Genomic DNA, 25,177 nt, shown 5'->3' with positions numbered 1-25,177 from the left:
AACTTTGAGATTAATGAAAAGTGTGTCAGAGATTGAAACATTGAATGATAATGAACTTTGAGAGTAATGAAAAGTGGATCACGGATTAAAGCATTGAGGGTGGTGGTCAGCGAGAAGAAAGATCTTTGTGAGTATTCGAGTGAGAGGGTAATATTATCATGTATCTGACTGCTAGACAGAAATATGAGGGAGACTGGTTGTGTGTTTGCATTTGTTGTTGTTTGTTACATTTCGTTGCTAGACAGAAATATGAGGGGAGCTGCCTGTGTGTCTAAATGTACTTGTAATTGTTGTTGTCATTTGCTGCATATTGATTCTAAGCAGAAATGTGCGTTCGAGTGTTCTTGTTGTCATTGTTGTTGTTGGGTTTCTTACATTTCGTTGGTAGAAAAAATTGAGGAAGGCTGCCTGTGCGTCTAAATATACTTTTTGTCGTTGTTTTTTTGTTTGCTGCATATCGACAAATCAGTTTAAGCAGAAATATGCGTTCGAGAGTTCTTGTTATCATTGTTGTTGGGTTTCTTACATTTCGTTAGTAGAAAAATTGAGGAAGGCTGCCTGTGCGTCTAATGTACTTTTTTTCTTTTTTTGTCATAGAATTCTATTTTTCAGGCTGGGAAATGATAATGAAAAATATTATTATGTGATTATTAAATTATAAGTTTTTCACATACATATTTTCTTATTTTTTATTTTTAAGATAAGAATGTATTATATACAAGATGTATATAGAAAATAATAGAGATATGATTTGGTAAATATCGAAAAACCTAGTTTAAATTTCGAAATATATTCAGTTTAAGAAAGACTTTGTAAGAGTAACATGGCAAATTTAATTAAAAATGAAAACATGGATATGGTAGAAACATTCCATATGGAGTCTGAGGAAATGGATGATCAAAGGATTGAGGAGCCTGAAGTACTGGAGGTTGCAAGAAATACAATCTTGCATGGAGCGCAACAAAGATTCTATATGGAGTCTGAAGAAAAAGACGAGCAACCTGAGGATTACACAGATGTAGAGCTCGAGAGAGCATGTAAGAATTATGAGGAAAAACAACAACAACAAATCAGTAATATGGAGTCTGAACAAATAGTCGATCAACCTGAAGAGTATCCAAATACACAGCTCGATAGATCATATACGAATCAGCAGGAAGAACAGCAACAACAAATCAGTCATATGGAGTCTGAAGAAATAGTCGATCAACCTGAAGAGTATCCAAATACACATCTCGATAGATCATATACGAATCAGCAGGAAGAACAGCAACAACAAATCAGGCATATGGAGTCTGAAGAAATAGTCGAGCAACGTGTGGAGTATACAGACACACAGCTCGATAGAGTATGTGAGAATTATGAGGTAGAACAACAACAAATCAGGCATATGGAGTCTGAACAAATAGTCGAGCAACGTGTGGAGTATACAGACACACAGCTCGATAGAGTATGTGCGAATTATGAGGTAGAGCAACAACAAATCAGGCATATGGAGTCTGAACAAATAGTCGAGCAACGTGTGGAGTATACAGACACACAGCTCGATAGAGTATGTGCGAATTATGAGGTAGAGCAACAACAAATCAGTTATATGGAGCCTGAATTAACAGAGGGGCAAAATTTGAGGGAATTAAGCCCAAGTGATCCATATTTTAATTCTCTAACAGAGGAAAATGAGCGACCCGAGCGAGCGATAATAACGTCAAATATTACAATATCAAGACCATCCGCACCTTTGGAGCCTGAATTAGTGAACGAAATCGACAACTATTTACGAAATAATATAACCCAAATTAGACAAATTGTTAATAATGAAGATAATGAAGATGATACGGAAACAATTATAAATAATTTTATAAATGATTTATATTAATATTTTACAATAAATAAATAAAAAAAAAATCTTGTTTATTTCTCTCTCTACAATGCTGTTAGTGGGAAAAGATTAGTTGTTTATTGAAAGACAGAGATGGAATTATTAATAAAAATGTAAATCCATTGATTAACATATAAATAGCTGCTACATTTATTTAAAAACATACAGTCTACAATCGAGTCTTATAATGATGAATTCCAGCGCAGTACTAGTAAATTCCTTCAACAGTCTGAACTTTAAAAAAATACTTTGTATAAAGGACATGGAATCTAACAAGGAATATATCATCAACGGAGCATATAAAACACAAACCAAGTTTGGAAAAAAAGTTGTTTTAAAACTAGATGACTCAATTTTATATCTCCCTGCCAGATTTATTTCTCTCGGAGATGAAGCCATAGCTCAATTAAATGGTGGAGAATATTCTATTATTAAGAAACTATTGCGAGAAGGAAATGATAATAACGCATACAAACTAGAATTAAAACATATATTACCAAACGATTTTTTTTATTCTCCATATGAAAAATAAAATATAATACAAATAAAATTATTAATCAAATGAATACAGAACAATGTGTTGTTATTTATTTCTATAAAAAGGGAACTTATTTTCTTAATACATTTAGTGTTCAAGACCAAGTTTTACAGAAAAGATGCATTTTTCGGGTTTTCAGAGTTTAAAATCATTCAACTTCCTTGAAGATTGTTTTAAAAGGGAAGATGAACGATTGAAAACTTTTAATTCCTGGCCCTTAACAAATCCGAAACCTAAAGAGATGGCTATGATTGGATTTTATTATACTGGAGAAGCAGATAGAGTAATATGCTATTTTTGTGGAGTAGACATTTGCTGTTGGAAAGAAACGGACTCCCCAATTGCCGAACATGTACGATTGTCTAGCAACTGTGTTCTGCTAAGGAGAAATTCAACCAACAATATAGCAATAAATCCTAAGGAATTAAATAAAATTCTACCTGAAAAGAACGTTGATACATGTGGAGCACATCATATTACTATTACCGAACAATGTCATACAAACGAAATAACAAATTCCACAGCTGCATTAATATTGAAGAGTTTAACAATGGATAAAGTTTTAATGTTTTTTATATTTTTATTGACTTTTTTTACATGTTTTTATACATATTTAATATACAAATTTATAAATAAAAAACCTTATTACTATTAAAAACAAAAAAATTATTAAATAGTTTTCTCAAGCAAAAATTGTAAACATAGGTGTCCGCAATTGAACGAGTTAAATTTCTGTTTTCTTACATAATTATAAGTTATGTTTGTCCCCAAATATTGTAATATTTCCAATGGTGGCTGCAAATTTCCAAAGCTATCAAAGTATTCACTTTTCTCATATTGTTTATAGTACGCTACCCAATGAGTACCAGGACCAAAATATGAATCGAGGTTTACAATGCCGCATTCTGTGATATGTGGTTTACTAGGAAGTCGATCTCTCATATAAACACCTCTAAAATGTGGAATGTATTTTTTTCCAAACGTTTTAATATCAAAATCGGTTAATGGTCTGTTGGGTAGCTGACTTATTAGTTTTTTGTCGAATTTTGTTTTCTGTAAATGATTCCCATTCCTCTTTTGAATGGTTTTAGGTAAAGTCCATTACCTATAGCAACGTTTTCCATAGATTTATTGTGACGAATATTTTCTTCTAGTTGTTTCCTAGCATTTTTTGCTGCATTAACTGCTTTAGCTATAGATGATCCACCAGTAGCTAATGCTCCAACAGCGCTTAGAGCTGTTAATATTGGTACTATAGGTAGAAACCCACCGATTTTTGGTACTCGTATCACTCTAGGAATAATAATATTTGATTTATTCCCTTTGAACGATTTTCCTATAGATTGGCGTGCAATTTTTATCGCTGAGTTAATGCTGCTTGGTTTTTCCTTCTTTAAAATTGTTGTTGCTTTTTTTACAGCGGATGAAAACGCTTTTCTTCTACATATACTCTTTTGTGGTATACCCATGCCGAGCTTATATTTAGCTTTCATTGTGTTGGAAACCAAATAGGCACTCAATTTTTCACCCCAAGTGCTATCTTTAGCTCTCACTCGCTCCCAGGCTCGTTCAGCTAGTTCTTGATCAGCTTTATTCCGTAGTTTTACGTCTGTGGTCTTGGAATATTCAATATCATGTAGTTTACAAGCAGAGTCTAAACCATTTATGCCTTTATCACCCCTTTCTAATCGTTTTTCCAATTTTGTACTTGGACCGCAATATTGATATCCAGGTAAATGTAGCTCAAATGGAAGTGAATTAATAATACGATTAATTAATCCTCTTCCTTGAAAGCTTCGTTTGCAATTAAATTTATTTTTGAAATATACAATCATTTTATATGTTTATAAGGAATCTAAAATGAAAAAATAAAATATTTATATATAAATATATGAAAATAAAAAATGATAGTCTTCACAATGCGTTTGATTAAGCAGGATAAACATATCAAAGTCAGAAACTTTGATTTTAAGCAAAATATTAACGAAAAACCTAAGCATAGTAAATTATTACCAAACTCAATAAGAGCTGTAATAGTTGGGCCATCAAATTGTGGAAAAACTAACATTATTATTAGTTTAATTGAAATTCCCAATGGATTTAAATTTAAGAATATATATTTATATACGAAATATAAAAGGGATGGGTTATCATACATTTTCTGAAAATGCTGATGTCATACAACCCAATTCGATAATGATATTTGATGATGTTGCGTGTGAAAAACAAAATAACATCCGCGCCTATTTCTGCATGGGTAGACTTAGAAATGTAGATTCATTGTATTTATGACAAATATATACACGGATTCCTAAGCATCTAATAAGAGATAATGCCAACTTTCTCATCATTTTTAAACAAGATTGCGTATATATGAAGCACATTTTTAATGAACATGTTGGAGGAGATATCTCATTTCAAAAATTTACTGAGATTTGTCGTGAATGTTGGAAAGATAAATATGGATTTTTGGTTATAAGTAAAGATGACAGCATTATGAATGGTCAAAAGGATTTGATATTTAGAAAAGGATATATAAAAACCGATAGCAATATACTGACATACCCCGACCGGTTTATTAAAAACCGATACCAGTATACGATATAAACCGATCGGTTTATTAAAAACCGATACCAGTATACTGACATAAACCGACTAGTTTATTATAAACCGCATATTTCTTCAATCTAAATTTCAATATGAATGATAACGTTTTGAAAGACCTTATTAAATCAAGAAGCATTCTTAAAAGAAAATTTCAATCAATTAAATGTAAATGATATTAAAAGCTCTATGAATGCAATGAAAAAAGAAGATACTTTAAAAACTCCCAAAAAAATAAAACACGGAAAGTATGTTCATGTTAAGGACGAAGAAGAAGCAGAAGAAACAGAAACAGATTACACAAACGGAGTCGATAGTTTGAACTCATTATTAAAAAAATAATACTTTCGACACAATATATGGTCCTAAACAAGATGAGAATGGTAAATGGAAATTTGGTAATAGTCCAATGTGTTTTGTTGGCGACAAAATAAAAATTGCTAACCAAACATGGGCTCTATCACCAGGTCTATATAGTCTATTGTTTCATAAAAATCCTAGTGGCTTCGATGCTTTTGAGTTAGAAATATAAAAAAAAAATTGGAAAATACATTTGCACACCGAAAAAATAACCAACCTAATGGACAAATAAGAGGAAATAGAGGCTTAAAATATACACAACGCGCCGGAGAAGGTCTAATGACTGTCAATCTTCCATTCTAATACTTTTAGAAAAAATGCTTCACAAATTTTGGGAATTACTATTGACCAGCATTATAACGTAGACAGGTGAATTTGTAGCTTTAACATCCGGTCATTTTTTTGATAGGTGCCCCTTTATTAGCTCCACCTGAGCCTGTTATAACTGATCAACCGATATCGCTCGTGAATCAGTTTAGAAAGTCAGCTTTGTATTATATGAGGTATAAGCGGAAATTTACGCAAAGATATGTTGTAAAGGACGATTTAGTCGTTAGGTCGTTAGAAAATTTTATCCGGGTCTAGATATTCGTACTGCAAACGGCGTTGTAAAGCGGCCTATATCTAAGTTGGTCATTCTGACCGACCATTCGTCCAATGAAGAAAATCATTAAAATATTTTTTTCTCCTAGTACCATGGACGCATCAAATATGTACTCAATTGATCTGATCGCTGAAATCGAAAATTTATTGCAAAGTGGAGATGGTACCATTAGGACTAAAAACCGCATAACTTCGGAAGTTTTGGATGATTTGGTTCGTCCAATAGCGGCGGTGAAAGTAACCGAGTCGGAAACGGAATCCGTAACTGTGGGTTCCAGAATGTCCCCTATCACAGAAGATCAAGTATCCAAACCCGTAACTGCGGGTTCCAATCGTGTCCACCCATTAGAATCCGTAACTGCGGGTTCTTCGTCGTCTTACTTATCCAGACAAGATCCCATAACTGTGGGTGATTCGGACTTCCTTAATCGTGCGTCAATATCGGAGTCCGTATCTGCGGGCTCCTCGCATTTAAATATAAATTGTTGTCGCGTTTGCAATCGCCGGCACTCGATTGGTACTTGCTGAGATTTTCTTGCGATGTCTGTCGATGCACGAATACACACCATAAATGTGAACCGGGACTGCACACGCTGTCTGGCCAAATGGCATCAAGCCAATGACTGTCATAGTAAAAAAGTGTGTTGGAAGTGTGGAGGTAGACACAATACACTAAAATGTCCGTCCGTTCTCGTGAAAACATAAGGTCTCGTCCGTATCGCAGTCCGATATCAGGTCCGAGATTTAGACCAGATTCAACATCGTCGGCTGATAATCGACCAATCGCCAATTTTATTAATAATTCACTCGGGTCATTACCCTTGCAACACGTGTCGACATTATCCCCCAGTCTTATCGAAGGACTTCAGCATGTCGGCACTTTCAATTCCAATTCGTGCTGTCTTGGATCCTTGTGGTAGGCAAAGCCTAATATGTGCCTCAATGGTGTCTGACCTGAGGCTCCCCACATCCAATTTAGATGGGATCCGGTTCTTTCGCATTTCAGTGACATCGACCTACGACCCATTTCAAACACTATCGGTCATGGCACGGATTGCAGACTTACGCCATGTTGTTACGCCGTTGAAAGCCATCCCTGAACGGACCAAAGAATCGTTTTTGGGTCTACCTCTCGCTGTTCCGTGCTTTTTCAGGCCAGGTCGCGTGGCTTTAGTGTTTGGTCCCGAAATGTACGCTAAAATCTTTACCAATCGAGTGCAAGCGATGCCGGGCTTCCTGTAGCCCACTACACTATGTTTGGTTAGGTACTCTCTGGAGTATGCCACTCTTAATTCCTATATATTAAATGTTCGTGTTTAATTTGAGAAAAAAATAACTGAAGTCGTTATGAAATGCTCACAAAACTGCACTGCCCCACTATATATTCATTTGTACCAATAAATTAAGTTATTTATTGAGTAAGCTTGAGTATTACAACATTAATAATGTTGCAAGGGGGTCGCCAATGTTTAATTTAGAAAATCTATTGATTTCATACTCTTTGCGTTTTCACTTTTATTGTGTTTGAAAACGCATTGAATTCCATATTCGTTACAATATGCATACTACTTAATATTACAACATTGAAATGTCAAATGGCAGATTCTAAAGAGCATGGAATTAGCACCGACGCCACCTTCCTTTATTATTGTTGACACTCACACACTCTTTTTTCGTTGGCCTACCAATCAACAGGTAATCTGTCTTACTCTATTTTTTCCACTCTTCTATATTTATCAATAAATCAACTGCTTTTATTTTAATTTAAATCTAAACAATTTCGGCATCAACAATGAATTTTGTTCAATTTCGTTATCTGTACAAAATGTTCTTATTATTTCAAAGTAATCTACAACTTCTTTTAAAATAACTTTGGGTTGTTTGCAATAAATACCTTCAACAGTGGATTCCCCATCATGAATATTATTATGACATTCTTCAACCGATTTGTCCGCAACAACATCGTCCAAAATATCTGCAACATTTCAAATCAGTTCGTCATTACAATGCTGATATTCTGAGGAGAACGGCCATCCACCACCGCATTCTAGCCAAGCATTTCATTAAACCATATATTTTAGATTACACGAATTTTTAATTTTAGAACTAATTTTTGTTATTGTATATATATAATAGTTTTTTAATAATTTAAATTTTTGCACCATACTACTCCTATGAATTTGTCCATTATTGACATTTGCAAATGTTGCAAGAAATATAAAACGGCATATACAATAGAACTTTCAAACATCGTGGTCGAAATGCTGGGGCCGAAGATAACAAATTGCAATTTGTGGGAGTTACCATCTGACAAGGAGTGCTCGCAATAGAGCTATCTATGTGCAATAGATGTCTCTGATTTCACTTTCGACAAGAATGACTATTACAATTTTTGACCTACGAAGACAACTTACACACAAACGATGCCTTTTAGCTAATTTAAGTCTATCGGCGGGTGTACTATTTACAAACCGATGGCAAAGGAGTAGCTATAATAAGTGGTTCTGAGTCACTTTTTATAGCCAAAAAAGCTATTAAAAACAGTTTAGTCAATAAAAACGGTTTTAGGCTATAAATATTGGACGATGTAATTGGAAAAATACGTCATAAATTTAAATATTGATGAACATTGCGTAATGAAAAGTGGATCACGCATTAAAGCATTGAGGGTGGTGGACAGCGAGAAGAAAGATCTTTGTGAGTAGTCGATTGAGAGGGTAATATTATCATGTATCTGGCTGCTAGACAGAAATATGAGGGAGACTGGTTGTGTGTTTGCATTTGTTGTTGTTCGTTACATTTCGTTGCTAGGCAGAAATATGAGGGGAGCTGCCTGTGTGTCCATGCATATCGATTCTAAGCCGAAATATGCGTTCGAGTGTTCTTGTTGTCATTGTTGTTGGGTTTCTTATATTTCTTGGTAGAAAAAATATGAGGAAAGCTGCCTGTGCGCCGAAATGTACTTTTTTCTATTTTTTGTTATAGAATTTTTCAGGCTGGAAAATGATAATGAATATTATTAGTATGTGATTATTAAATTATAAGTTTTTCAATAATGAGGAATCACAACAACAACAAAGCAGTTATATGAAGCCTGAAGCACTAGAGGTTGCAACAAATACAGTTTTGCATAGACCTCAAAAAAGATTCCATATGGAGCCTGAACAATCGAGTCATATAATGATGAATTCCAGTGCAGTGCTAGTAAATTCCTTCAACAGTCTGAACTTAAAAAAAATACTTTGTATAAAGGACATGGAATCTAACAAGGAATATATCATCAACGGAGCATATAAAACACAAACCAAGTTTGGAAAAAAGTTGTTTTAAAGCTAGATGACTCAATTTTATATCCCCCTGCCAGATTTATTTCTCTCGGAGATGAAGCCATAGCTCAATTAAATGGTGGAGAATATTCTATTATTAAGAAACTTTTGAGAGAAGGAAATCATAATGCATACAAACTAGAATTAAAACATAAAAATAAAATATAATACAAATAAAATTAATAATCAAATGAACACAGAACAATGTGTTGTTATTTATTTCCATAAAAAGGGAACTTATTTTCTTAATACATTTAGTGTTCAAGACCATGTTTTACAGAAAAGATGCATTTTTTCAATTTCCTTGATGATTGTTTTAAAAGGGAAGATGAACGATTGAAAACTTTTAATTGCTGGCCCTTAACAAATCCGAAACCTAAAGAGATGGCTATGATTGGATTTTATAAACTGGAGAAGCAGATAGAGTAATATGCTATTTTTGTGGTGTAGACATTTGCTGTTGGAAAGAAACGGACTCCCCAATTGCCGAACATGTACGATGGTCTAACAACTGTGTTCTTCTGAGGAGAAATTCAACCAACAATAAAGCAATAAATCCTAAGGAATTAAATAAATTCCTGAACGTAAAGAACGTAAATTCCTGAACGAAAAGAACGTTGATACATGTGTAGCACATCATATTACTATTACCGAACAATGTCATACAAACGAAATAACAAATTCAACAGCTGCATTAATATTGAAGAGTTTAACAATGGATAAAGTTTTAATGTTTTTTATATTTTTATTGACTTTTTTACATGTTTTTATACATATTTAATATACAAATTTATAAATAAAAATCTTATTACTAATAAAAACAAAAATATTATTAAAAAGTTTTCTCGAGCAAAAATTGTAAACATAGGTGTCCGCAATTGAACGAGTTAAATTTCTGTTTTCTTATATAATATAAGTTATGTTTGTCCCCAGATATTGTCATATGTCCAATGGTGGCTGCAAATTTCCAAAGCTATCAAAGTATTCACTTTTCTCATATTGTTTACAGTACGCTACCCAATGAGTACCAGGACCAAAATATGAATCGGGGTTTACAATGCCACATTCTGTGATATGTGGTTTACTAGGAAGTCGATCTCTCTAAAATGTGGAATGTATTTTTTCCGAACGTTTTAATATCAAAATCGGTTAATGGTCTTTTGGGTAGCTGACTTATTAGTTTTTTGTCGAATCTTGTTTTCTGTAAATGATTCATTGCCTATAGCAACGTTTTCCATAGATTTCCTGCGACGAATATTTTCTTCTAGTTGTTTCCTAGCATTTTTTGCGGCTTTAGCTATAGATGATCCACCAGTAGCTAATGCCCCAACAGCGCTTAGAGCTGTTAATATTGTTACTATAGGTAGAAACCCACCGATTTTCGGTACTCGTATCACTCTAGGAATAATAATATTTGATTTATTCCCTTTGTGGTATACCCATGCCGAGCTTATATTTAGCTTTCGTTGTGTTGCAAATCAAATAGGCACTCAATTTTTCACCCCAAGTGCTATCACTTGCTACCAGGCTCGTTCAGCTAGTTCCTGATCAGCTTTATTCCGTAGTTTTACGTCCGTGGTCTTGGAATATTCAATATCATGTAGTTTACAAGCAGAGTCTAAACCATTTATGCCTTTATCACCCCTTTCTAATCGTTTTTCCAACTTTGTACCTGGACCACAATATTGGTATCCAGGTAAATACAGCTCAAATGGAAGTGAATTAATAATACGATTAATTAATCCTCTTCCTTGAAAGCTTCGTTTGCAATTAAATATATGAAAATAAAAAAGGATAGTCTTCACAATGCGTTTGATTAAGCAGGACAAACATATCAAAGTCAGAAACTTTGATTTTAAGCAAAATATTAACGAGAAACCTAAACATAGTAAATTATTACCAAACTCAATAAGAACTGTAATAGTTGGGCCATCAAATTGTGGAAAAACTAACATTATTATTAGTTTAATTGAAATTCCCAATGGATTTAAATTTAAGAATATATATTTATATTCGAAATCACTTCATCATCCAAAATATAAATATTTAGAAGAACTTATTACGCCTATAAAAGGGATGGGTTATCATACATTTTCTGAAAATGCTGATGTAATACAACCCAATTCGATAATGATATTTGATGATGTTGCGTGTGAAAAACAAAATAACATCCGCGCCTATTTCTGTATGGGTAGACATAGAAATATAGATTCATTGTATTTATGACAAATATATACACGAATTCCTAAGCATCTAATAAGAGATAATGCCAACTTTCTCATCAATTTTAAACAAGATTGCGTATATATGAAGCACATTTTTAATGAACATGTTGGAGGAGATATCTCATTTCAAAAATTTACTGAGATTTGTCGTGAATGTTGGAAAGATAAATATGGATTTTTGGTTATAAGTAAAGATGACAGCATTATGAATGGTCGCTATAGAAAAGGATTTGATGTGTTCATTAATATTTAGTATACAAAACTACTTTCAATGAGTTAGACATATCGCTTAAACCACTCAATTCAATCAACCGCTTATTATCAACCGATCAAACCGCAGCTGCATGCAAATCTAATCCCACCGGTTTATAAATAAAGCGATACCAATATACAAATCTAAACCGACCGGTTTATTAAAAACCGATACGGGTATATTGACATAAATTCACCGGTTTATTAAAAACCGATACCAGTATAAATTATCTCATTTAAATGTAAATGATATTAAAAACTCTATGAATGCAACGAAAAGAAGATACTTTAAAAACTCCCAAAAAAATAAAACACGGAAAATATGTTCATGTTAAGGACGAAGAAGAAGCAGAAGAAAAAGAAACAGATTACAAAAACGGAGTCGATAGTTTGAACTCATTATTAAAAAATAATACTTTCGACGACTTCCTAAACAATATGAGAATGGTGAATGGAAATTTGGTAATAGTCCAATGTGTTTTGTTGGCGACAAAATAAAAATTGCTAACCAAACATGGGCTCTATCACCAGGTCTATATAGTCTATTATTTCATAAAAATCCTAGTGGCTTCGATGCTTTTGAGTTAGAAATATATAAAAAATTTGGAAAATACAATAATCAATAATGAAATGAGCGTTGATAAATTCGGTCACTACTCCAATTCTAACACTTTTAGAAAAAATGCTTCACAAATTTTGGGAATTACTATTGACCAGCATTATAACATCGATACCAACAATAAGAAAATTAAAAACGTGGCGCCACCATCGGAAAATAATGACGCAGTCAACAAAGCTTATTTAAAAACACAAATCTTACACGCTAAAGAAATAATAGTAAGAGATGTATCTGCTGAAAAAAAATACAAATTGAAATAAATAGTTTACGGAAATCCCTGAGATATGTTAGAGATCAAAATACCTTTAGATCGTTAATGTCAACACCACATAATATTATTCTTAATAAGTGAATCATGGAAAGAAGAATCATTGTAAATGAACTCCATTCCCAAGCAAGAAAAAATTTTCCCCGTCGGAGAGTTATCACAAAAGGAATTGATGATCTATGGCAAGCAGATTTAGTTGAAATGGGGAATTATTCTTCAATAAATAAAGGAATAAAATACATGCTAAAAGTTATTGACACATTCTCCAAGTATGCATGAGTAGAAGCAACAAAATCAAAAATTCTATTGATGTTTGTACTGCATTTAAAAAAAATATTAAATAATGTCCGCAAACCCATGAATTTACAAACAGATGATGGTAAAGAATATTTTAATAAAGATTTTAAAAAACTAATGGATACACATTCGATTAACCACTACTCAACATATAGCGTAAAAAAAGGCATCTATTGTTGAACGATTTAATCGAAATATGCGTTCGAGTGTTCTTGTTGTCATTGTTGTTGGGTTTCTTATATTTCTTGGTAGAAAAAATATGAGGAAAGCTGCCTGTGCGCCTAAATGTATTTTTTCTATTTTCTACAGTTTTGCATAGAGCTCAAAAAAGATTCCATATGCAGTCTGAAGAAATAAACGAGCAACCTGAGGAAAAGAACGTTGATACATGTGTAGCACATCATATTACTATTACCGAACAGTGTCATACAAACGAAATAACAAATTCAACAGCTGCCTTAATATTGAAGGGTTTAACAATGGATAAAGTTTTATTTTTTTTATATTTTTATTGACTTTTTTACATGTTTTTATACATATTTAATATACAAATTTATAAATAAAAAATCTTATTACTAATAAAAACAAAAATATTATTAAAAAGTTTTCTCGAGCAAAAATTGTAAACATAGGTGTCCGCAACTGAACGAGTTAAATTTCTGTTTTCTTACATAATATATGTTATGTTTGTCCCCAGATATTGTCATATTACCAATGGTGGCTGCAAATTTCCAAAGCTATCAAAGTATTCACTTTTCTCATATTGTTTACAGTACGATACCCAATGAGTACCAGGACCAAAATATGAATCGAGGTTTACAATGCCACATTCTGTGATATGTGGTTTACTAGGAAGTCGATCTCTCTAAAATGTGGAATGTATTTTTTCCAAACGTTTTAATATCAAAATCGGTTAATGGTCTTTTGGGTAGCTGACTTATTAGTTTTTTGTCGAATCTTGTTTTCTGTAAATGATTCATTGCCTATAGCAACGTTTTCCATAGATTTCCTGCGACGAATATTTTCTTCTAGTTGTTTCCTAGCATTTTTTGCGGCTTTAGCTATAGATGATTCACCAGTAGCTAATGCCCCAACAGCGCTTAGAGCTGTTAATATTGTTACTATAGGTAGAAACCCACCGATTTTCGGTACTCGTATCACTCTAGGAATAATAATATTTGATTTATTCCCTTTGTGGTATACCCATGCCGAGCTTATATTTAGCTTTCGTTGTGTTGCAAATCAAATAGGCACTCAATTTTTCACCCCAAGTGCTATCACTCGCTACCAGGCTCGTTCAGCTAGTTCCTGATCAGCTTTATTCCGTAGTTTTACGTCCGTGGTCTTGGAATATTCAATATCATGTAGTTTACAAGCAGAGTCTAAACCATTTATGCCTTTATCACCCCTTTCTAATCGTTTTTCCAACTTTGTACCTGGACCACAATATTGGTATCCAGGTAAATACAGCTCAAATGGAAGTGAATTAATAATACGATTAATTAATCCTCTTCCTTGAAAGCTTCGTTTGCAATTAAATATATGAAAATAAAAAAGGATAGTCTTCACAATGCGTTTGATTAAGCAGGACAAACATATCAAAGTCAGAAACTTTGATTTTAAGCAAAATATTAACGAGAAACCTAAACATAGTAAATTATTACCAAACTCAATAAGAACTGTAATAGTTGGGCCATCAAATTGTGGAAAAACTAACATTATTATTAGTTTAATTGAAATTCCCAATGGATTTAAATTTAAGAATATATATTTATATTCGAAATCACTTCATCATCCAAAATATAAATATTTAGAAGAACTTATTACGCCTATAAAAGGGATGGGTTATCATACATTTTCTGAAAATGCTGATGTAATACAACCCAATTCGATAATGATATTTGATGATGTTGCGTGTGAAAAACAAAATAACATCCGCGCCTATTTCTGTATGGGTAGACATAGAAATATAGATTCATTGTATTTATGACAAATATATACACGGATTCCTAAGCATCTAATAAGAGATAATGCCAACTTTCTCATCATTTTTAAACAAGATTGCGTATATATGAAGCACATTTTTAATGAACATGTTGGAGGAGATATCTCATTTCAAAAATTTACTGAGATTTGTCGTGAATGTTGGAAAGATAAATATGGATTTTTGGTTATAAGTAAAGATGACAGCATTATGAATGGTCGCTATAGAAAAGGATTTGATGTGTTCATTAATATTTAGTATACAAAACTACTTTCAATGAGTTAGACATATCGCTTAAACCACTCAATTCAATCAACCGCTTATTATCAACCGATCAAACCGCAGCTGCATGCAAATCTAATCCCACCGGTTTATAAATAAAGCGATACCAATATACAAATCTAAACCGACCGGTTTATTAAAAACCGATACGGGTATATTGACATAAATTCACCGGTTTATTAAAAACCGATACCAGTATAAATTATCTCATTTAAATGTAAATGATATTAAAAACTCTATGAATGCAACGAAAAAAGAAGATACTTTAAAAACTCCCAAAAAAATAAAACACGGAAAATATGTTCATGTTAAGGACGAAGAAGAAGCAGAAGAAAAAGAAACAGATTACAAAAACGGAGTCGATAGTTTGAACTCATTATTAAAAAATAATACTTTCGACGACTTCCTAAACAATATGAGAATGGTGAATGGAAATTTGGTAATAGTCCAATGTGTTTTGTTGGCGACAAAATAAAAATTGCTAACCAAACATGGGCTCTATCACCAGGTCTATATAGTCTATTATTTCATAAAAATCCTAGTGGCTTCGATGCTTTTGAGTTAGAAATATATAAAAAATTTGGAAAATACAATAATCAATAATGAAATGAGCGTTGATAAATTCGGTCACTACTCCAATTCTAACACTTTTAGAAAAAATGCTTCACAAATTTTGGGAATTACTATTGACCAGTATTATAACATCGATACCAACAATAAGAAAATTAAAAACGTGGCGCCACCATCGGAAAATAATGACGCAGTCAACAAAGCTTATTTAAAAACACAAATCTTACACGCTAAAGAAATAATAGTAAGAGATGTATCTGCTGAAAAAAATACAAATTGAAATAAATAGTTTACGGAAATCCCTGAGATATGTTAGAGATCAAAATACCTTTAGATCGTTAATGTCAACACCACATAATATTATTCTTAATAAGTGAATCATGGAAAGAAGAATCATTGTAAATGAACTCCATTCCCAAGCAAGAAAAAATTTTCCCCGTCGGAGAGTTATCACAAAAGGAATTGATGATCTATGGCAAGCAGATTTAGTTGAAATGGGGAATTATTCTTCAATAAATAAAGGAATAAAATACATGCTAAAAGTTATTGACACATTCTCCAAGTATGCATGAGTAGAAGCAACAAAATCAAAAATTCTATTGATGTTTGTACTGCATTTAAAAAAAATATTAAATAATGTCCGCAAACCCATGAATTTACAAACAGTTGATGGTAAAGAATATTTTAATAAAGATTTTAAAAAACTAATGGATACACATTCGATTAACCACTACTCAACATATAGCGTAAAAAAAGGCATCTATTGTTGAACGATTTAATCGAAATATGCGTTCGAGTGTTCTTGTTGTCATTGTTGTTGGGTTTCTTATATTTCTTGGTAGAAAAAATATGAGGAAAGCTGCCTGTGCGCCTAAATGTATTTTTTCTATTTTCTACAGTTTTGCATAGAGCTCAAAAAAGATTCCATATGCAGTCTGAAGAAATAAACGAGCAACCTGAGGAGTATACAGATGCAAAGCTCCGTAGAGCATGTAACAGAGGAAAATGAGCGACCCGAGGAACCAATAATAACTTCAAATATTATAATATCAAGCCATCCGAACCTTTGGAGCCTGAATTAGTTAACGAATTCGACAACTATTTACAAAACAATATAAACCAAATTAGACAAATTGTAAATAATGAAGATAATACGGAAAAAATTATAAATAATTTTATAAATGATTTGTGTTAATTTTTTGCAATAAATAAAAATATATATATATATATATATATATAACTTGTTTATTTCTCCCTCTACAATTCTGGTAGTGGGAAGAGATTAGTTGTTTATTGAAAGACAGAGATGGAATTATTAATGAAATGTAAATCCATTGATTAACCTATAAATAGCTGCTACATTTATTTAAAAACATACAGTCTACAATCGAGTCATATAATGATGAATTCCAGTGCAGTACTAGTAAATTCCTTCACCAGTCTGAACTTAAAAAAAAATACTTTGTATAAAGGACATGGAATCTAACAAGGAATATATCATCAACGGAGCATATAAAAGACAAACCAAGTTTGGAAAAAAGTTGTTTTAAAGCTAGATGACTCAATTTTATATCTCCCTGCCAGATTTATTTCTCTCGGAGATGAAGCCATAGCTCAATTAAATGGTGGAGAATATTCTATTATTAAGAAACTTTTGAGAGAAGGAAATGATAATTATGCATACAAACTAGAATTAAAACATAAAAATAAAATATAATACAAATAAAATTAATAATCAAATGAACACAGAACAATGTGTTGTTATTTATTTCCATAAAAAGGGAACTTATTTTCTTAATACATTTAGTGTTCAAGACCATGTTTTACAGAAAAGATGCATTTTTTTCAATTTCCTTGATGATTGTTTTATAAGGGAAGATGAACGATTGAAAACTTTTAATTCCTGGCCCTTAACAAATCCGAAACCTAAAGAGATGGCTATGATTGGATTTTATTATACTGGAGAAGCAGATAGAGTAATATGCTATTTTTGTGGTGTAGACATTTGCTGTTGGAAAGAAACGGACTCCCCAATTGCCGAACATGTACGATGGTCTAACAACTGTGTTCTGCTGAGGAGAAATTCAACCAACAATAAAGCAATAAATCCTAAGGAATTAAATAAAATTCTGCCCGAAAAGAACGTTGATACATGTGTAGCACATCATATTACTATTACCGAACAGTGTCATACAAACGAAATAACAAATTCAACAGCTGCCTTAATATTGAAGAGTTTAACAATGGATAAAGTTTTATTTTTTTATATTTTTATTGACTTTTTTACATGTTTTTATAGATATTTAATATACAAATTTATAAATAAAAAATCTTATTACTAATAGAAACAAAAATATTATTAAAAAGTTTTCCCGAGCAAAAATTGTAAACATAGGTGTCCGCAACTGAACGAGTTAAATTTCTGTTTTCTTACATAATATATGATATTGTCATATTACCAATGGTGGCTGCAAATTTCCAAAGCTATCAAAGTATTCACTTTTCTCATATTGTTTACAGTACGCTACCCAATGAGTACCAGGACCAAAATATGGATCGAGGTTTACAATGCCACATTCTGTGATATGTGGTTTACTAGGAAGTCGATCTCTCTAAAATGTGGAATGTATTTTTTCCAAACGTTTTAATATCAAAATCGGTTAATGGTCTTTTGGGTAGCTGACTTATTAGTTTTTTGTCGAATCTTGTTTTCTGTAAATGATTCATTGCCTATAGCAACGTTTTCCGTAGATTTACTGCGACGAATATTTTCTTCTAGTTGTTTCCTAGCATTTTTTGCGGCTTTAGCTATAGATGATTCACCAGTAGCTAATGCCCCAACAGCGCTTAGAGCTGTTAATATTGTTACTATAGGTAGAAACCCACCGATTTTCGGTACTCGTATCACTCTAGGAATAATAATATTTGATTTATTCCCTTTGTGGTATACCCATGCCGAGCTTATATTTAGCTTTCGTTGTGTTGCAAATCAAATAGGCACTCAATTTTTCACCCCAAGTGCTATCACTCGCTACCAGGCTCGTTCAGCTAGTTCCTGATCAGCTTTATTCCGTAGTTTTACGTCCGTGGTCTTGGAATATTCAATATCATGTAGTTTACAAGCAGAGTCTAAACCATTTATGCCTTTATCACGCCTTTCTAATCGTTTTTCCAACTTTGTACCTGGACCACAATATTGGTATCCAGGTAAATACAGCTCAAATGGAAGTGAATTAATAATACGATTAATTAATCCTCTTCCTTGAAAGCTTCGTTTGCAATTAATTTTATTTTTGAAATATACAATCATGTTATATGTTTATAAGGAATCTAAAATGAACGAAATAAAATATTTATATATATAAATATAAATATATGAAAATAAAAAAGGATAGTCTTCACAATGCGTTTGATTAAGCAGGACAAACATATCAAAGTCAGAAACTTTGATTGTAAGCAAAATATTAACGAGAAACCTAAACATAGTAAATTATTACCAAACTCAATAAGATCTGTAATAGTTGGGCCATCAAATTGTGGAAAAACTAACATTATTATTAGTTTAATTGAAATTCCCAATGGATTTAAATTTAAGAATATATATTTATATTCGAAATCACTTCATCATCCAAAATATAAATATTTAGAAGAACTTACGCCTATAAAAGGGATGGGTTATCATACATTTTCTGAAAATGCTGATGTAATACAACCCAATTCGATAATGATATTTGATGATGTTGTGTGTGAAAAACAAAATAACATCCGCGCCTATTTCTGTATGGGTAGACATAGAAATATAGATTCATTGTATTTATGACAAATATATACACGGATTCCTAAGCATCTAATAAGAGATAATGCCAACTTTCTCATCATTTTTAAACAAGATTGCGTATATATGAAGCACATTTTTAATGAACATGTTGGAGGAGATATCTCATTTCAAAAATTTACTGAGATTTGTCGTGAATGTTGGAAAGATAAATATGGATTTTTGGTTATAAGTAAAGATGACAGCATTATGAATGGTCGCTATAGAAAAGGATTTGATGTGTTCATTAATATTTAGTATACAAAACTACTTTCAATGAATTAGACATATCGCTTAAACCACTCAATTCAATCAACCGCTTATTATCAACCGATCAAACCGCAGCTGCATGCAAATCTAATCCCACCGGTTTATAAATAAAGCGATACCAATATACAAATCTAAACAGACCGGTTTATTAAAAACCGATACGGGTATATTGACATAAATTCACCGGTTTATTAAAAACCGATACCAGTATAAATTATCTCATTTAAATGTAAATGATATTAAAAACTCTATGAATGCAACGAAAAAAGAAGATACTTTAAAAACTCCCAAAAAAATAAAACACGGAAAATATGTTCATGTTAAGGACGAAGAAGAAGCAGAAGAAAAAGAAACAGATTACAAAAACGGAGTCGATAGTTTGAACTCATTATTAAAAAATAATACTTTCGACGACTTCCTAAACAATATGAGAATGGTGAATGGAAATTTGGTAATAGTCCAATGTGTTTTGTTGGCGACAAAATAAAAATTGCTAACCAAACATGGGCTCTATCACCAGGTCTATATAGTCTATTATTTCATAAAAATCCTAGTGGCTTCGATGCTTTTGAGTTAGAAATATATAAAAAAATTTGGAAAATACATTTGCACACCGAAAAAATAACCAACCTAATGGACAATAATCAATAATGAAATGAGCGTTGATAAATTCGGTCACTACTCCAATTCTAACACTTTTAGAAAAAATGCTTCACAAATTTTGGGAATTACTATTGACCAGCATTATAACATCGATACCAACAATAAGAAATTAAAAACGTGGCGCCACCATCGGAAAATAATGACGCAGTCAACAAAGCTTATTTAAAAACACAAATCTTACACGCTAAAGAAATAATAGTAAGAGATGTATCTGCTGAAAAAAAATACAAATTGAAATAAATAGTTTACGGAAATCCCTGAGATATGTTAGAGATCAAAATACCTTTAGATCGTTAATGTCAACACCACATAATATTATTCTTAACAAGATTCTTAATAAGTGAATCATGGAAAGAAGAATCATTGTAAATGAACTCCATTCCCAAGCAAGAAAAAATTTTCCCCGTCGGAGAGTTATCACAAAAGGAATTGATGATCTATGGCAAGCAGATTTAGTTGAAATGGGGAATTATTCTACAATAAATAAAGGAATGAAATACATGCTAAAAGTTATTGACACATTCTCTAAGTATGCATGAAGTAGAAGCAACAAAATCAAAAATTCTATTGATGTTTGTACTGCATTTAAAAAAAATATTAAATAATGTCCGAAAACCCATGAATTTACAAACAGATGATGGTAAAGAATATTTTAATAAAGATTTTAAAAAACTAATGGATACGCATTCGATTAACCACTACTCAACATATAGCGTAAAAAAGGCATCTATTGTTGAACGATTTAATCGAACTTTAAAATCTATAATGTTTCGAGAATTTGCATATAATGGTACCTATCACTGGATTGATATATATAAGAAAATGGTAAATGATTATAACAGAAGAAAGCATCGCACAATAAACATGGCACCCATTGATGTGAATAAAAACAATGAAAAAATGCTGCTGAATACAATTTATAGTCATACTAAAGTATTCCCCTTGCCTAAATACCATATAGGAGAATATGTCAGAATAAGCAACTATAATAATGTGTTTGAGAAAGGCTATACACCAAAATATAGTACTGAAATTTTTCGAATAAAATTTATACAAATAACAAATCCTGTCAAATACAAGTTCCGATGCAGTCGAAAGGACTTGTAGTGATTCTAAATCTACAAGACGTACAACAATATAAATTTGCAACTACAACAACACAACGAGTATTCAGACGATAATAACGTTTTGTTGACTGCAAATTAAACACACTTCAAAACAATTCAATTCAATATTCAAAAATATGACATTGTCGGTCTTTTCTATTAATTTCAAATTGATGAAATAATTAATTCCAATTTTATTTGATCTGGCGATCCACTGGTACTTATAAACTTCGAGAAGAAGAGTGACGTTTTCTTTTTGGTGGAGATGGGACCTCATCGATAAATTATTTATCAAGATCGATGAGGTCCATTTCGATCTCATCATCTAATGGGTTGGGCAGATTCCCAACATGCCGGGGCCGCTTTGGCTGGTGTGGCTTGTCGTTGCTTTTTTCCAACAACAGAAAAAGTAACGACAAGCCACACCAGCTAAGGCGAAGAAGACAATTCAAAAACAAGCAGAAAATCCCCAACAACAATCAACCAATGAACGACAGAAACAAACACAAAAAGATGAAATCAATTCTTTGCTTGCTCCTCGTGCTCCTTTGCTTTCCTTTGCAATCTTTTAGCCTCTTGATGGAGCCTTTTCGCCTCTTGTTAATGCTGCCGGCTGCCCAACATGCCGGGGCCGCTTTGGCTGGTGTGGCTTGTCGTTGCTTTTTTCCAACAACAGAAAAAGTAACGACAAGCCACACCAGCTAAGGCGAAGAAGACAATTCAAAAACAAGCAGAAAATCCCCAACAACAATCAACCAATGAACGACAGAAACAAACACAAAAAGATGAAATCAATTCTTTGCTTGCTCCTCGTGCTCCTTTGCTTTCCTTTGCAATCTTTTAGCCTCTTGATGGAGCCTTTTCGCCTCTTGTTAATGCTGCCTTGCGGTGTTAAATGTTACACCGGAGCCTGCAGAGTTGGCTTGTGTTTGCAGGCCAATTAATAATTGTTGTTGCTGCTGCATTTGTGATTCCCTTTGGTTGGAATATGGGTGGAATCTTGCTCCCGACACATGTGCACTAATTACGTTTGCACGAGTCCCTGTTGCTGTTGTCATCGGACGGTGAAGCATGATGTTGTGTCTCGCCCCACACATTCTACAATTTCCTGTCCATATGCATTTTCGGACAAAATGATTTTGACCCAAACATTTGATGCAGTACTTGTGGGATAGTACTACATCCTCCCTCTGCTCTACAGACTTCATTCTAAATGTTGGACAAAATCCCAAATGATGAATGCCAAAGCACACTCTGCATTTTTCAATCTGTCCCATGTTCATGATTGTACAAGTGGTCATCATGCCCTTCATATACTTTCAAAACTCGTCCCATCTTCCAGTCATTTGGTGGTAGAAGTTCATCTTTTATCAGAACCATGTCATTTTCCTTCAGACTCCGCTGGGAATACTGCCATCTGTAGCGTTTGTGGAGTTCCTGGATATACTCAGATTTCCATCTTTTGCTGAATGTGTGATGAAGAACTTTAACCTTTTCCCATCGATTTATAAGAGATAAATCGTCTAGTGGCATCTTTCGACAATGGTGTCAAAGGTCTCGAATTTAACACACTTTCAATTCTAACCAATATTTTCGAAAACTCTTCAAAATTAAATTTTCTATCTTTCATTACTTTTTTCAAATGTGCCTTGAAACTTTTTACTCCTGATTTCCATAGTCCTCCCATGTGTGGGGCGCTAGGAGGAATAAACTTCCATTCGAAGCCATTGACAAAATATCTCTCTGAAATTTCTTTGGAGGACTTTTTAATAAATTCTTGATACTCTGCATTAAGAATACGATTGGCCCCCACAAAGTTGGTTCTATTATCGGACATTAGACATTTTGGCAACCCTCTTCTACCAATGAATCTTGAAAATGTGGCTAAAAACGATTCGGTAGGTAATGTTGAACATGGTGAACTGCCTTTGTTGAAAAACATACATATATACACACGTATGACTTTTGATACGGTGAATTTCTTAATGTCCCAGATTTTATCTGAAATGTACCTGCAAAATCTGCTCCTACATAAGTAAATGACAAAGTTAACGCCGTTCTTTCTAAAGGCAGTGCTACCATAATTTGACTTTTTAATTTGTTCTTATATCTTATACAAACTATACATCCATTTTCTATTTTGAGCTATTTTCTTTATTGAGCGTCTTAAACTTGGAATGTAAAATTGGCTTCGAACGGTTGACATCATTAACGATATGTCTACATGCAGCATTGTTTTATGAATGAACTACAAAAATATCTTAGAAAAATGCGATGAGTTTGGTTACTCAACTACTTTTCGCTGCTATGGTGGATTTTGTAAAATTAGATTTGATTTCGGCCAATTATTTGTTGGGCTAAGTAACAAAATTGGACCATTCCATTATAGCGAGTTATTGCTTAAATCTTCAGCACTGGAACCTCTAGTTCCAAGGTCTGCTGGATTGCATTCTGTAGATACGTGTCTCCATGCAGCGTTTTCAACATTTTGAAATATTGCAGTTCTGTTTGCAACATATGTATTCCATGTAAACGGATGTTCTTGCAACCATGCCAATACGATTGTAGAATCTGTCCACAAATTCACAGAGTAATTTTTAATATTTAAATTGGAGACAACATATTTTACCAAAGAAGAGAGCAATACGGCACCACAAAGCTCTAGTCTCGGCAAACTTACTCTTACTAGACTCTGTGTTCATACGAATGTATAATGTAGCACAATATGCTTTCTCTGATGCATCACAAAACCCATGTAACTCAATTGTGCCCTCTAGGCAGTAATTTATCCATCTTGGGATTTGTATTGAATCGATTTTTAAAAATTGATCTACGAAATTATATCATTTAATCAAAGTGGATGAAGAAACTTTATCATCCCAGTTAATGCCTTCTAAACAAAGGTCTTGCAACAAAATTTTTGCCTGTACGATTATAGGCGTTAACCAACCTGCTGGGTCAAATAGTTTTGAAACTGTTGACAATATTTTCCTTTTAGTTATAGGTCCAATCACCTCTAGTGATTTTATATTAAATTAGAATGAGTCCGTAATGACATTCCACCGAATACCTAATGTTTTAGTTGAACTCATATCTTCAATTCTCAAAAATTCTTCATTCAATAGATCCTCTGATCGGACATTTAAAAGCAAACTCGGATGATTTGCCGTCATCTTTTTTAAGGGAAACCCTGCCGAATGCAATGCACCAATTAATTGTTTTTGTGCCTCTAGCGCTGAAGCAATTGTATGACTTCCAGTCAAAACATCATCAACATATATCTCATTCTGTATTATTTTTGATGCAATGGGATATTTTTCTCTCGACTCTTCTGTCAATTGCAACAATGTGCGAATCGCCAAATAAGGTGCACAATTTATGCCAAAAGTTACTGTGCATAACTCATAATCTTTAATTTCTTTATGAACATTTTCTCTGAATAATATTCTTTGATACTGCCGATCAGATGGATGCACAAATATCTGTCGATACATTTTCTCTATGTCACCGTTAAACA

General features: G+C 32.9%; 1 protein-coding gene across 1 annotated transcript; it reads left to right on the top strand.

Moving 5' to 3' along the window:
- Positions 1 to 823: 823 nt before the first annotated feature.
- On the top strand, positions 824 to 22,365 carry LOC133335210 (uncharacterized). Its single transcript, XM_061543512.1, has 5 exons — positions 824 to 1,348; positions 2,509 to 2,984; positions 6,074 to 6,501; positions 17,686 to 17,992; positions 22,233 to 22,365. Exons 1-5 carry the CDS (start codon positions 824 to 826, stop codon positions 22,363 to 22,365), a joined length of 1,869 nt encoding a protein of 622 aa, XP_061399496.1.
- The last annotated feature ends 2,812 nt before the right edge of the window (positions 22,366 to 25,177 follow it).

This window comes from Musca vetustissima, unplaced genomic scaffold (assembly GCF_032173495.1).
Source record: "Musca vetustissima isolate MV318-11 ecotype Yass unplaced genomic scaffold, APGP_CSIRO_Mvet_v1 utg71969, whole genome shotgun sequence".
In the NCBI taxonomy this organism is placed as follows: Eukaryota; Metazoa; Arthropoda; class Insecta; order Diptera; family Muscidae; genus Musca; species Musca vetustissima.
Note: the sequence above shows the minus strand (reverse complement) of the source record. Positions and strands in the feature narration are given on the sequence as shown.